A 16237-nucleotide genomic window follows, 5' to 3' on the forward strand; every position below is an offset into this window, starting at 1 on the left:
TTGCTGGTGGCATTTCAAAACGAGTTTTATTTCTTACACACATTGAAAACTTTACTTGTATGTCAGTTCTCAGTGATATTTCTTCGTTATGTTACAATATTCTTGAAAACTAACCAATTTAGACTGTCTTTGGCTACGTTTTCCACGCAATTGAACTGTTGTAAATATTCTATGCGAATTGTATTGAGCATTGGAGGCAAAAAATGGAGCAGAATCCAGCACTGCGAGGGAAGCAGCTATCTTTATGGAAAAAGGCTTTTCGTGTTTCTTGGCCCCACCGTTTTCACGGAAAAATAGTTTTGAAACCATACATGCACCGTTGGGCACGATAGAGGTTAAAATGACCATAAATTCGGGCGAAGCATTATTTCGAGTGTTATGTTTGTTAGTTTGTGATATAACCACAGAGAACAGACATATAAGCTAGCACAAACTTTCGAAAAACCTGTGTAATTATTGTAAATTATTTAAACGAATATACGTTGAAAATCACCATCGCATACAGGTTCGCATGCGTGAATCACCATATGATTGCTGGCCGATTGAAACGCCGGCCAGTGTCAAGTTGCTACTTGCTGATGTCATTTCAAAGCGACAGTTTTATTTCTTACATGAGTTGAAAACTTTACTTGTATGTCAGTTCTCAGTGATATAACTTACCGTAAGGATTCATTTCTTCCCCTCCGCTTAACTTTTAAAACAGTTTTAACCAAAGATAAACTCCAGATCGAGTGGTCAGGTTTTTTTCATGTACCACTGAACGCGGTTCATTGTCGGAATGACTCACCGATAAATCGAAGCGAAGCTTTGCGCTTTGCGCAACGTCGATGAACGCATCGTATCCACGGGAATATTTGTTGCTATATAAAACAAACCAATATAGCTACTAAAATAGAAAATTAATATAAGAAACCTGTAGATTTTTGGATCGGACATAATTGCATATGAGCCCGTGTTAGATTTAGTGAATGATATTCTCTCTCACAGCAGTTATACTACAAGATAGGCCAGGTGCCTGATGATTTCAGAACAAATAGAGTAATACTACCTTCACACTACGATTTAAAATGTGTTTTAACGCTATCTTGATGACATTTTTCTTGTTAATAATTATTATAACACGTTCTAACTATGTAGTGTGAACGTAGTATAATGAACTTACTTTTTTACTTCGTAATGTATGACATATATAATCTGCCTGTACGAACAAGAAACCTACTGTTATTTAATGAGTATTATTGTTTATTATGCATCCATTGCATTTTACGGACGCGCTTGAATATTCAGACGCCTATCAACGAGAGGGCTGCAGAAGCATACTATATTTGAGTTCATCGGTTCACGGTTGCTGAACAGTTTTTCAAACGTTTGTATAGGACCTAGTAATCTTGAGTTTATCTTTGGTTTATCGATCCGGTAAACCTGGTTTGAATGTTAAGCGTTGAAAATTGATCCGATTTGCTTTGAAATGCAAGTGATGTTTACAATTTTGTTGGTTTTGACCCTGTGGATTGTTATCAGTGTACTTGCGATTCGCGATATACAACATATTGTGGATCGGCTTATGCAACATGTCAGGTTAATGCATGCGGTGTCCAATCCCTCTCCGTCTTTTCAGTTTACGCACGCACACCGTTGCACAAAACAGTACACAGGCAACTGTCAGTTGCTTGGTTGCTTTTCTTGGCGTTTGCGAGTAAATAGATGCTGGAGCAGTCGAGGAGATCGGAAGTGTAGTTCGTACGTCGCGTTTCGAGTGCTAATTTTCGGTGAAAAATAGTGCAAATCTTGGCTTTTACTACCAATTTCGTTGAGTAAAGTCCAAACGAACCGTACATTAAGTGATCCTATCCGTGTAAGGTATGTTTTCCTGGCGAAAAAGCGATTTTTCCTGAGCTCGTTTAATGGCGTGTGTGAAAAATTTCCCCGGAGACAGGGAGTGAAAATTTTTCCTCCGATCAATAAATTAGAATGAGATTTTCCAGCGAAAAATCTTGCTCCTTATGAAGATTGGGTGGCATTCTGACATTTTCAGCAGCCAATAGATGTAAAATAGTGACTAATAGATGTGTTTTTATTGTTTTTACAGGTAGCAAAATCACCCCAGTCCGATTGGGGGTGGCTCACGGTAGCACCCTTATCTGTCACAAGGATAAAGGGTCTCGCCTTCCCCCTTACACCGTCGCGTCGGCAGTCGGTTATTCGCGTATCGCGCACCCGCGTGAAAACGGTATTAAATAAAATAGTCCGAATAGCGTGTTTCAACGAAGGAAACATCAATCTTGTGTCTCCCCTTAGGGGGAAGGAATCGACAGAAGAGAACTTTCTTCTGCTTGTGTACTTGCAGACTAGAATAGTCGTGTGTGTCGTAAAGTGCTTGATAAATTAATTGAACGAATAAACTCCCGGGCGAAGAATACGCCGGGACCGGTTCGCGATGACCCCTTGCCGTGCGGCGACAATGTTCGCACTAGTGTGTATGGTTTTGCTAAGTGGTTTCAATTGCTTAAACGGTGAGTTGATTTGAACATATGCTTTGGTTCGGTCTGCTCTACTTCCCAATAGGATTGGCCAAACAAATAATTTGTTTATGCAACTTTCGTAGTGCTTGTTTGAAAAAAAAAGTTCAAATCAATTTTTACTACAATTTTTTCTTCCTTCGGCGAAAAGCTGTGGAAGCCGCATCCAAGGTCGACGACTCGAAAGGTCCAGTGTTTCTAAAGGAACCAACGAATAGAATCGACTTTTCGAACTCCACCGGAGCCGTGGTGGAATGTAGCGCAACTGGAAACCCACCGCCGGAAATGATCTGGATTCGTTCGGATGGTACAGCCGTCGGTGAAGTACCCGGACTGCGGCAGATTCTTCCGAATGGGAATCTAGTGTTTCCACCCTTCCGAGCCGAGGATTACCGACAGGATGTACACGCACAGGTCTATGCCTGTATGGCCAAGAACCAGTTCGGATCGGTCATTTCGCGGGATGTCAATGTCAGAGCTGGTAAGTTGAGATTTGTTGGCAGGTAGTTTTTCTACTGCTACCCTTCAAAGTGGCGTGATACGAAACATCTGTGCTGTGAAAAGATCAAAAAGCGAAGGAGCAAAGTTTTTCGAAGATTGTGAAAGGAGAGAGATATGTATTCAAGTGCGGATCAGAATATTTGGTGAAGCAATAAACAAGTTGAAAGAAGCATGCTGAAGCAGAATGTGAAAAATGCGAGCATGTGTGCCGCATCGGTGAGCGAAGTAAAGAAAAAAGGAATAACCGAGGCTGTGTGGCCAAATAATGGCTGTGAGTGTGTGCTATTGATTACTAGCTGATCCGGATACCGGTAGAAACGAAGAAAACAAGATGCAAAGCGCGATATAGTCAACAAAACGTGTGTTGTTTGGGTTGATAAGAAAAAGGGTGATGCACAGTAATCCGCGGAAAAAAATGGACGAAACCAATTTTGTTCATTTGCTGACTAAGCATTCCATGGTTTGAATGGAAATAATGTTTATTTCTCCAATAGAGTTGTTCGACGCTTCAGTCGTTCTCTATTCGGATGGAACCATGTATGTATCTAGGATCCCTTCCGCGTTGCGAAATTTACTTTTGAATTCTTGAGTATTTTTTTAGCGGAAGAATTTGTACTAAAATCAATAGAATCAAAACCAGGGATCTCTCATAACTCATAAGTGTGCATTCTAAAACGGCTCTAACATATAGGTCGAAGCCTAGACCACCAACGAGATAAAGAATAGATGTTATAAAAATAGAACCTTCGTTTCCAACACGCGACAGTGAATGATGAAATCCATTGTAGGCTGGATCGACAAATGCTATTAGGAGGAAGGAAATTCAATTGCTTGCTGGTACATTCTTCGAAGAAAAAGAGAAAATGAATGTGATGGAAACAAGTTTGGGAAACAAAAGGGAAGGGTGCTACACCCTTGGTGGTTTTACACAATTGCAAGGGGAACAATGATCGGCACAGATGAAGATAACAAGTGTACCAGGGGTGTGCTTTAAGAATGTGATCCATCAAAATGTTCCATAGGCACGTTATTCTGTTCCGAGAATGTGTTTACGGGACCAGAACGTGTACGACGGATTATTACTCACGGCGTGGGAGCTCAGGCGTGTTTCGTCATGTGTGGAATAATTCAGTGCCGAATGTGAGTCAGTGAATAATACAGAATGTTTCGTATCCGTCCGACTAATCAATATTACCCATTTTCAGCCGTCTTCTCCGTTTGTGGTTCGCTTTGTCAGCACTAATCCCAGCCCCCTTAAGTCTGTTTCGGATTAGCTTCAATTTATGTGTACCGATTTGGATTAACGTTTTCGCCTATTTTTCCACTTTTTTCGGCTTGTTTCCCTCATCACAACAGTCGTGCAGCAGTACTATGAAGCGGACGTCAACAAAGAGCATGTGATACTCGGCAATTCGGCCATTTTAAAGTGTCTGATTCCTTCCTTCGTTGCGGATTTTGTAGACGTGATTTCCTGGACCGACGAGGAGAATACCTATATTTACTCGGCAGAAGCCAGCAGTGCTGGTGCGACAGAATTTTTTCAATAAGTTTCGAGATCCGTATACTGTTACCTCCCTTCCGATTATGTTTTTGTTGTTGTTCAGTTGATTTTGATGCGGTTTCCCTGGTTCGGTGTTGCACTCTATTCTCTCTACAATTTTCAAGAGGTCCAATCAAACAACATAGCTCAGTCATCGATCAGTAACCTTTGGTAATCGTAATGGTTTTATCTGGAGTTTTTAAGCTGGCAGTACTATTATTTTAAATTTTGAATACCGGGTCCTTAACACTCCTAACCACAAGCTTCAAAATTAGTTATTAAAATTTTACCGATGTGATGTCTGAGTCAGTTTTACATGGGGTCAAACAGCGTATAGTAGTGAATCAGTTGTAGTGTTCCACGAACTTTTTTATATGCGAAATAATGGTTGAGTTTAACTAAACAATATGTTCAGAGTAACTTAGGTACACAATATGAGTCATCTTTTCGCTAAAAAAATTTAGTTTTATACTTCATTGCATAGATGACGCCAGCACTAACTTTTTAAATAGTAGAGATAGAATATAAGCATGTTCAAATAAATAAATGAAAAATGTATGTTCTATAACTTTGTAGAAGAGTTCTGGTTTCTATCTCACACCGTTGAACAGTTAGTATGGGCACCCTCTACGCTCCTACTAAAGGTGGATTTATTTCCAGTCTTCGATGAAGTCGTAGGCAATAAAATTATCTTTCTTATTTTTGCTTGTAGTGATAAACTGATGCATACATAGGCGCTTAGCAGTGAAAATGCGAGCTAGAGAGTTTTCTTCATATAAATTATTGAAAAATGCCATACAAACTTCAAGTACGTTGGTCCGCTAGCTAGACTTGTCCGATTTGGGTCAAATTTGGAACAGACACTTCTGATGGGACTATGAATCGACTCAAGGATGGGCCGTTGGGGTCATACTTTTTTATCAGAGCATAAATTATTGTCGTAATCGGTGGCATAGCTCTTTTTAGTATTTCTGCAAAAGAGTGCTCCTTAGGATTCGCTATATGTACGCGGGACATGTAGAGAGCTCATGTAAACTCTTCTCAGCGTAGAGACACTTTACAGTCTTTTCGCCGCTAGAATCATCTCTATGATTCCCTCGGCACTTGCTATAGCGGGCCTAAGTGCAACAATGGGCGACTGTGTGGCTCTACTCCAAAAACAAAACAAAGTCTTGGCACTACATTCCGTTCCGGAAATTGACCTTCTGTTTCGATACACTTTGCATTCGATTTTTGGTGTACTGGACATTTGTAGGACAAACCACTAAGAATCCTACCTGGCTGGGTTTCGAATATAGGACGAGCGGCTTATAATACCAACGCCTTACCCTCTGAACCGCCGGAACAGGCACCATTCTCCATTTATCTTTATTTTGTGGGCGGGTATGTAGACACGGTATTCCTTCGTATGAATGTTGTCTCCAGCAAACCAATGACAGTTTGCTTTATACTGGGAACAATAGCCTGAGCTTATCTAGGCCATGTTTTGAAAATTCGGTCACGGCGGAATATTGTTCCGCCAGGCCTTATGAAATCTTAATAAATACTAAGAACCTTCACTTCTGGATCGGAATAAGCTAACAAACGGTCTGACCGAGTTTGTAGGGCATCGATTTTGCCATTATGTGGAGCTGTTTTAAAAAGGTAATCTATGCACGGGCTTAGAGCCCGGCGTAAAATAGACACGCAAAAAGTTCAAATTGGGCGACAGGAATTATGGCAAATATTAAAAACTGAACGATAAAGTCAGTCAAAGCCGAGTTAATTAAAAAGATGTCAAAGAAGTCAATGATGTGTAGCACAAAAAAGTTGATCGTTAAATTGTGTATGTCTTAGATCATCAATCTTTTATTTTTTTTTGTTTCCAAGTTTCTATTTGTGCGGTGATCTACACATGGCAGTGTTATCATGCTACACAATAATGTATTTTGGTCTTTGTGTACTTTAGTGTGGTGCAAATAACAAATCCGACTCGTACAAACAATGTGCACAAAAGTCCTTGAAGAGGCAAAGGTACGTAACGGCTCTATTGTTTCACACGGGTATACGGTATTTAACATGATACACGTTCGAACAACCCGAGGGTCATGCAACGCTTGGTTTGCTACTGTTCAGTATGTCCTGACACTTTGCCCACTAGTCATTATCTCGCATTCATCGATAACCTAAGTACATTTCAACATGCTTATTGAATGTTAGTATCAGGAGTCAGTAGCAACTGGCCCAAACGGCACGTTCTCCATGTTAATCGGAAATTTGTGCCTAACCGTGATTTGTCTTTTCGTCATTTCCAGATGGGAAGAAGTGGGAAGTGGTGGGGATAGGGATAAGGAAAATAACGACACCGAGAACATAGACAATATGGAAGTATTCTTCACTGAGATAACAGAACGACAACACCTCCGAAGAGATATTGCCATTCAAATACGGCTTATACTACAGCTCTTTATCACACTGGGTTAGGAAGAATAGCAAATCCTTGAGTTTCAGCTCAGCATGTAAAAAACCAAAAATCTGGATACGCAATTACATTACTGGAGGGTAGCTACCAAATACAAATATGTTAATACGGAATGCTCTGATGATTTTTCGAGGACACGTTTTACGCTACCCTGTACCAGCAAAGGTACACTGTCAAAGTGACAATGTACTTTGATGAAATATTGCTAAAACTGGCAGCACTGTGAACCGAAAAAAAAAATCGTGTGCGTCGCCATGGACATTGTTTATTATGCTGAAAATCAGGAAAAATTAGAACCTTGGGGACTCTAGGAAAAGTTTCATTTCTGATGATGCGACTTGTGCGGCGGAATCGAAACCGTGAAGAAACCGGCGATGAGAGCAATATTACAACCTGGAAGAAGAAGTTTATTGACGGCCGTACTGCAGGTTTTAAGTGATTAAGTAGTAACGGATGATCAATCAATTGATTAATTCTACCTCCAACAGGTTGACAAAGTATCCTGGTATCTGTTCATTCCATCCGCCAATCCCGGACGAAACCAAACAGGCTTCTCCTCCAGGGGTTTTCTCTAGTTTACAGGATCGTAGCAGTGATCAAAAGTCCAAAACACTGATTTTTCTGTCCTAATCAATTTTATTTCCTTACGGTGTGTGATGTAGGTGTGTATGGTGGCTGGGCAGCGCTGGAGAAGTATTCGAGCGGATCGTGATGGGCGTATGGTGGATGACGGTCGTATGTGGTTGCTGGATGGCTCGCTGGGCGATGGTCGATTGCGGTTGATGGTTTAGTCCCAGAGCAACGATCGTATGCTGTTACAGGTTAACTCATTGTTGGAGACAAAATGACGCCTTGTTGGTCGAGACCTTCTCGGTGGCCTTCGAAGCCAGACAGAAATGTGGTAGTGATTTGGGTCTGGTTCATGTATTTAGCTGGTGTCACGAACTGGGAACTGGTTCTCTTTTGAGTATGAAGAGGCATGGGGTTCTTATGTGGCATTGGGTTTTAGACCAGGTTATATTACCTGACTCGAACTACCCTAAACTCGCAGAATCTCTTCCACTGCACTGATAGCTAATAAAGATGAAACGTGTAACTAACTATTGGGTATACGGTAAACTTACTGAACTGATTCGAAAACTATATTACCACTTCTCGAGGGCTTGGTGTCTCAAGTGTTAAGGGACCTACTTAATCCCAATCCACTAATTGCAAATCCAATTACATGCCTCACCAACCCTCCCCCCTCTTTACCACTTCATTCTCCGCGTAATTCGCCCCATATTTCCTACTTCCATCCGTTAATGCAATATCCCATTACTTCTGTTCCAATATCTTTTTAGTTTTACAATTGATAAAGGGAGCGGAATGTATTTTTTCTTTTATTAAGCTTAATTAAATAGTTGCGCACAATATTGCCTACAGAATCCCATCGCCCAATTTATAATTACAATTTTCCACATCAGATCAGGACGAACACTACTATACAATACAGACATTTACTGACCATGATCGTATTCACGAAAGTGTTGTATAGACATACTTTCCTACTAGATCACTTACGGTTGAATAGGATGTTGATGTGCCCCCTAGTGCCTACCCCTGGAGCTGACATGGCAGTACTGCTGAGCATATTCGATTATTTTAGCTGGTGGATGACTGAAACTGTGAACAAACTACTACTCAATAACTTTTGTATCCTATTGCTCCTACACTGAGTGATCGTATAAATTTTAGAATAATCAACGCGGTTAATTCAAATCAAAAGTATCGAATACAAATTTGGGACTATCGCCAACTTTATTAATCACAAAGCAATTTTTAGCAGCATGCAGCTGTATATAATCATCCCTCTCATTCCTTTTATCAAATCTTGGGCGAGACATAAAGTTAGTTCCAATACAGAATCCTTGATACAAGTTGCTTTGGAGCAAAACACTTGCTCTTGTTTACTTCGGGATACTACCGGAAGTAGAGTAACGATTTTCGTCCTATTTGTTCCAGAGTGGTTCCAGTTGTCACGGGTATTGAAACTATCCTATAATTTGTTTCTATTTTTGAAGAATTAGTTCAGTTAGCCTACACAAAGAAACTCGGTGATTCTTGCCCAATATCCAATAGGATGGATTCCATAGATCGAAACCATTTTCAGCCATTTTGAAAAAGAACTCCTGATATTCAGTGGTAGGCAAATATTCCGAAATATGCACGTCTCGCTTCGAAGAATTTACCTGGAAAAAAGCTATTACGTTATCAGGACAAATGACCTCTACAGATCCATAATCACCTTCCTGGCCGGCAGCGGAGCCTACTGCACTAGCCAACCAATCATCACGATTATGTTATTAATGGGATGAGGTACATTAGGAGATTTCAGCTAATCGTATACTACCCATGATCGCATAGTTGTCCCGTTTTCTATGGGATTTCCTATCTTTATGGGACTGATATATGATTATGGAACCGAGGTAGCATTTTCGCAACCTTTTAGCGGAGTTCTACTAGCCGCAGTGTAGTTTAGCCTTCTTGCGGACAGTTCAGTTTTGCGGGTGGTTGCCGGAGTTATTTGGGCTTAGTTTTAAAAAGCCTGTGAAAGTTTTCGGACGGGTTGGGCAATGTGGCTCGGACTAAAAAAACATAATGACAATCATAGAGCATTACTGTTGAGCATGAAACAATAGTTACCGTTTTCGAATCCACGTTCGGATATTCTGAAACACTTTGGAATAGTGCAATACTCCCACAGCATAATCTCCAAAACAGCGGAGGATCCAACAGAGTCACGTGCAACGATCCGTACAGGTGGTTCAAAAAAACAGTAACTCTAAAATCCATGATTGAAAAAGTGATTTTTGTGGCCACGCGCGGATGCTGATTATAATGACCTTCGACTTAGTACCAGGGTAGAACCGAAAATAAAATTGTACAAAACAAAAAATACTACTTGTCAAAAATAAAATTATATCCTAGAGCGGCATGCTTAGATCGGATCTATCCAAACGCGTTGCCATTTTAATATATTTTTTACACTTGCCACTTGTCTAGCAGATATGAAGCATTGGGTTCTTTAAATCTAGTTTTCGGTGAGCCAAAAAAGTTAATGCTTTTGTATGGGACCTTGGCGTATTTAATTTGTATTTGGTAGCTACATATCAAAAGATATGAAGCTTCGGATTCACAAAGATCACACGAATAATACACAGCACACTAAATAGTAGCCATGTGACAAGTGAGTTTGCATTTGTGCTTGGAAAAATGCCGCAGAAAAGTTTTTTTAGAACACAAGTTTCCAAGCTACGCCAATGGTTGGCATGTTCGGATGCAGCCCAAGAGAGTCCAACTTATCGACAGTGGTAGAACTGCTTCTGGACCAACGAAGTCAGTCGTAGTGCCTGCTCTAGCCAATTTAACCGCCCATTTATTTTCAATAATATCGTAATGACCGGGTTCCCATAGAAGGTAGATAGCATTTAAAATGCTAAGTCCTTCGATTTTAGTTCGACATGCGATTACTAATTTCGATCCCAAATCTGTCGTACTAAGTGCTGTCAGGGCAGCCTGACTGTCAGATCAAAAATATATTCTACCACAGATTCCTCGTTAAAGTGCCGATTGCACACCACACATTATCGCCAAAATTTCTGTTTGGTATGCTGTACAGTATCTACCAAGCGAATGAGATTGGTTTATTCCTATTTCACGGTAATAGACACCACATTGAAAGGTTTTAAAGGAAAACTACATGCGAGTGTAAGGTCATTGGGAGCAAGTGTGTATTCATCCCAAGTAACCATTTCGAGCTACAGTCTTGTGTCGACAGTTGCACGATCTATTAGGTTACTGTTCCAGAGCTCAGTAACCCTAAGACTGTATGCACAAGAAAATGCTTCTTGTTTCAGAAACACATAGTGTGCCTCTAGTTGGAGCAGCAGTAGGTGTTGTCGAGAACGCACCAGTCATCGCCATCAAGACCATACTCTGATATTGATTTAACTTTAATTCCTCCAGACGATTTCGTAGTACGGCTCTGACGCGGATCGCAAAAACACCGCATTGCGCGTGTGATGTTGTGCTGTAGGTCTCGTGTTTGTTGGGCAGAGATGTTTTGTGTCGTCTTGGAGTCGCATCAAACCATCGTTGCGGTACGGTAGACGGGAGAGGGCACTTCTAAGGATAATAAAAAAAGTTATAGGGGCAGTTAAATCTGAATATTGATGGTTTTTAGGACGGTGTATACAAGGGACATGTAGAGGAGATCGCGGCTTGCCAGTACATCTCGAACCGGGACATTGGTTGATCTTCCTCGGGCCCGAAAGGGAATCTAATAGTTGAGATCTGGCAGAACAGTATTCAACGCATGCCCAGACTATATGTTCGATATCGTGATAACCGTTCCCACAGGTGCAGATACCGCTATTTGCGAGCCCAATACGTCGGAGCGTGTAGTGATTGGACATGAGCCGAGACATCACACGAATGAAATCCCGACCCACATCCATCCTCTTGAACCAAGGTTTCGTCGATACCTAGGTTTCATTGAACGGACACCTTCGATTGGGCTGAGGCTATCCGAGAAAATAAAGTAATGATCGGTGGGCAAAGTATCAATGATCCCAAAGGTGACTGAATAGCAGCAAGTTCTGCGACGTAAACTGAAGCAGGATTATTGAGCTTGAATGAGGTGGTGTGGCATTGATTCAATATACCGAACCCAGTTGAACCGTTGAGGCTTGACCCGTTGGTGTAAAACATCTTGTTGCAGTCGACTTCTCGAAATTTACTATGAAAGATGCGGATTCCACGAATCCCCCCTTTATATCTAGGAGAACTGATGCCATCTGCTCTTTGCTAGCATAAACCATTTGAATTTCTGATGAGAGCAACGCAAGACAATCGTTCATCCCTTTGCCTTTGCGGAAACCAAATTGTGTATCTGACAGTAAGCCATTTACTTCAACCCAATTGTCGAGGCGAAACAAGATCATTTTCTGGAACAACTTTCGAATGCAGAACAGCATTGCAATCCGTCGATACGAGTTCTGGTCGGAGGCTGGTTTTTCTGGTTTTTGGATGGCGATGACCTTCGCTTGCCTCCAGTAGTGAGGGACAATATTACCCTCGCGAAACTTATTAAATAAATTCAACAAGCGTCTCTTGGCAGAATCTGGCAGATTCTTTAACAAGTTCAATTTGATTCTGTCTGACCTTTGGGCTTCATTATTACATGACATGAGAGCAAGTGAAAACTCCACCATCGAAAACGGTGCTTCGTTCCCGTTATTATGAGGGGACGCGACGCGGTAGATCTTCTGTGCCAGGGCGGAATCCGGACAAACCTTCTTGGTAAAATCGAATCTCCAACGATTTGAATCTTCCACGATCTCGTTAGTACTGTTTCGGTTTCGTAAGCGCCGGGCCGTGCCCCAAAGAGTGCTCATCGATGTTTCGATAGTCCGTCGACGAACCGGCGCCAGTAGCTACATTTTTTGGCTTTCATCAAACTCTTCATGCGCGTTTCTGCCATCGGGTACTGTAGGTAGACGGCAGGTAGCTCGTCGTTGAAGTCACTTAAAACTGGCCTCGGCGCGGGGAGGAGTTTCGTAATATCGCAAAGCCGTCGGTGGCTAACTAAGGCTCTAGGGGGATGCAATGCAAAGGTCTTTGCCTTTAATTCTGGTTTGGCAAGCGACAACTTCAATGTCTGGTGTCGAGGAGAGGTCGATTCGATTGAAAGAATAGCACTTTTTGATCCCCAAAAGTACTCCTCCGTAAGAGTCCTCCCGACCCAAGTGAATAATAGTGCACAGTGCAAATGCATCGCATGTCAAATTATTTAGTAAGAATTTAAAGGAATCGATTTTCGGGATAATGCTTCTGCAATTCCACTGTAAAACAGTGATTAAATCCGCGACCTCGTTCGTTGAATTAGCCATCGAAGGATACAGACACTGGAAGGAGGGACCATTTCGCAGTGAACTGCATCAAAAATATTTTTACTGTGGGGAGAAAACTTATCAAGATGCTTTTAAGAGGGTCAGGAATATTGAGTGCTGTCGAAATACGGTCCACAATGTCAGAGAAATTTATTAAGCGAGCTCTTGATTCTTTCTCTGGCTGAGATATGGGAACACTTTGGGTTTTTGATGTTCCTGGAAGTGCTGAGAACTCCTTTTCTGTGCTCAAATTTCTGAGACCTGGAGCGACTTGCTTCGGTTTTGCACCAGTACTTCCTTGAGTAGTAGTCCATCTCACATTGAGATGAACCGTCGTCAGGGGAAGTCATTTTTGCAAGGACCTATTGCCCAGTGCACGTTAGTAGGAGAACCAAGAAGGGAAAACGTAAAATAATATTTAACTTGTGTATGTAACGGTATCCAGAGGGCTTACTAGAAGAACACTACTTCACGGGTCACTGGCCGGCTAACGGTACTCAGAAACAGAAACACTAAAGAAGGGAAAAATACTGATGCCTCGACGAAGCGGAGAGTGCGCAATATAACCTTGAACGCGGATTAGCACTATTCTTTGTCGTTATACACTGCACGGGCTGGTAACAAAACACTCATGTCTCGACCGAGCGCTCAAAAACCCTTAGCTATACTTGTTTTAACGATGAACACAGATTTCGGTTAGTAAGCATTGCCTGTATCCAGAGCGTGGTATACTACTCCTTGACCTCGTGCTGCTTCCAAAATGGATTCGAAAGACATGTTGTCAAAAGCACCTTCAATATTAATAAAAAAAAAACTCCTAAACTTGATTGCTTTTGCGAAAAAGCTTCTACAATGTTGTAGACAGCATTGTGTAACGGGGTGGTAGCAGACTTCCCCCGCTGATATACATGTTGTATTGCATGCAGCGGGTGCTCGTCCAAGCTAACATCCCGAATGTGGTGGCCGATTAAATGTTCCACTGATTTGAGAAGGAAGGAGGTCAGACTGGACAAAAGCTCTCTGCCTTCTCATAGGTGACGTGGCCACCTTTGGAAATGAATTTTACAGTTATTTCTCGCCACGCTAATGGAATGTATTCTGTAGCAAGACTACAAGTAAGAACTTTTTTCAAATTGTACTTGAAGTGTTCATATCCTCTTTGAATTAGAACTGTAATGATTCCTTCTTTTCTCGGAGACTAATACGGATCAAAACTATCAATCGCCCATTTGATCGATTTGGTTATCACAATTCTACGAGCAAATGCCGAAGCATCAGAACTACGTGAAACGAACTCAGAGGCAGTCTGCAGTGATGGCTCCGCACAGCCTGGAAAGCATATGTAAAAAAAACAGTTGAGTACTACATTTTCATCAGACTAGTATTGACCGTTAGCAGTGCTAATCGAACTGACTTTCGATTTCGTAATAACATAATTTATATGTTTATTACCTTCATCAACAGACCCCTTGGTCCCAATGGTGGTTGCCTAAACTAATCACATTTCAGAATAGACATTATTTTAGCTTTTATCGAAATCCTCGTCAAGTTGAAACCAAAAGCCGTCACCACACTATTAAAAACACGCTGAAGTCCGGAAACGGCGCTCTGGCACCCAGAGTTGGTTCTCCTGAACGGACTTAGAGCGCGAACGCGGGCTTGAAGATCCAGGCGTTCGAGGATTGTAGCTCAATCTACCCTGGCAGACAGTAAGTCCGAGACGAGCAGGGGTTGAGAGTAGTCCCTCCGGATGCCTAGAGGGTCGAGCTGTATTAGCCGACAACGGTTTTCGTACCTTGGCAGCTGAAATCTGTTTTGCCAAGGAAGATGTCGGAGTGCAAAGCGTATGAACCGACGTTGGATGGCTGGTAGTACGAATTCCAAACAGAAGAACAATGTTTTAGTGTTGAGCGAACCAGTGCGCAACAGAGTGATTTTAAACTTCTTTAAAGTTTTTCGCTCTTCTGAAAATGAACCCAAGCTGTCTTGATGCCTTATCCGCGATGTATGAAGTATGTGGTTTGAAAATTAGTGTCGAATCCATGATAACTTCGAGATCCTTGACGCAAGAGTGTCTTGGAATAGTCGAGTCAAAGAAATGGTAGTTAGACTGAATCGGATGGCCTTTCCGCGTGCACTTAACAAATGAGTATTTACTCGGGTTTAAAACTATTCTATTAGATGCCACCAGGTACTAAAGCTCTCCAGTTCACTCTAATGAAACTCGGCATCGGTTTTATCTCATATTTAATGAAAAATTTTCATGTTATCGGCGAAAGAAAGGCGGGGTCCTTGTTATTTGATATTGACGTCATTAAAGTAGAGGAGGAATATTACGGGACCGAGATGGCTTCCTTGTGGGTTGCCGGATGTAGCGAAGGATGGTGCAGATAGACAGTCCTTAATGCTGATTTGGAGTTGCCTGCCTTCGAGGTAGGAGCGAAACCAACGCAGAAGTTGACCATAAATACCGAGTTTGTCCAGCTTCGCTATTACGATATCATGGTTGATTTTATCGAAGGCCGGTTGATATCATGGTTGAAGAATCTACTGATCTACTAGTCTCGTTGGGACTTGAGACATTTGTGCAGAGGCTTTTGCAACCACTTCGCTCAAGGGATCGAAGGGCGTTTCTGAATGCTTTGCGAACAAACTTAAATGGCTCCGACCGGTCTCTACGTCTGCGATTCTACTCATGCGTAATACCGTCACAGCAGAGAGCTACTTTTAACACTTCTATGCCAGTGCGTGCAAATGTTGGGCGGTTGCTACATTATGTGCAGATTTGTAGTACTTAGGTATGCCACCAATTCAGTGCCTCTCAAATTGATATCTGAGTTGCCCCAAATTATGTGGTGAGCATTTGCATGACTATTATGAGAGGGGTCAAATTAGGGGGCTTTCTTCAAGTAAATTATCGAAAAAGCCCATACAAGCTGCGAATACATTGCTCCGGTAGCTAGACTTATTCGATTTGGCCCAAATTTGGAGTAGCCAGTGCCTTTGCACTTACTCGATCAATTGCAAAGTCTACCTATCTCAGTTTACCCCGAAATCGCTCATGTCATAAGATAGCACGACGGAGATGACTTGTGTGTAAATCAGGGACAACGAAAAGAATAGTAAAATATCGAGGTATATTCTAATAACATTCAATTTGAAGGGTATTAGTGATGAAAGATATGGTATATATCTTTCATTACTAATATTATATATTTAAGAGCTATAGTATTGGAATAAGAGTAAGGCTGTAAAAGTAAAAGTATGTAATAGGATCGTATGA

At 41.6% G+C, this 16237-nt stretch overlaps 1 protein-coding gene across 50 annotated transcripts in view; it reads left to right on the plus strand.

Moving 5' to 3' along the window:
• The first annotated feature begins 1708 nt into the window (after window positions 1-1708).
• The window catches only part of LOC131689525 (cell adhesion molecule Dscam2), a 172782-nt gene continuing 158253 nt past the window's right edge, over window positions 1709-16237 (plus strand). For all 50 annotated transcript variants that reach the window (XR_009305406.1, XM_058974710.1, XM_058974668.1 and 47 more), the window contains exons 1-3: window positions 1709-1860; window positions 2090-2513; window positions 2671-3000. Coding sequence is in view for 49 of the 50 variants with exons in the window: in XM_058974710.1 (XP_058830693.1) it covers window positions 2438-2513; window positions 2671-3000 (406 nt within the window). In the remaining variant the exon portion in view is untranslated. The remainder of the gene's footprint in view (window positions 1861-2089; window positions 2514-2670; window positions 3001-16237) is intronic.

Source organism: Topomyia yanbarensis, chromosome 3 (genome assembly GCF_030247195.1).
Source record: "Topomyia yanbarensis strain Yona2022 chromosome 3, ASM3024719v1, whole genome shotgun sequence".
NCBI classification, from domain to species: Eukaryota; Metazoa; Arthropoda; class Insecta; order Diptera; family Culicidae; genus Topomyia; species Topomyia yanbarensis.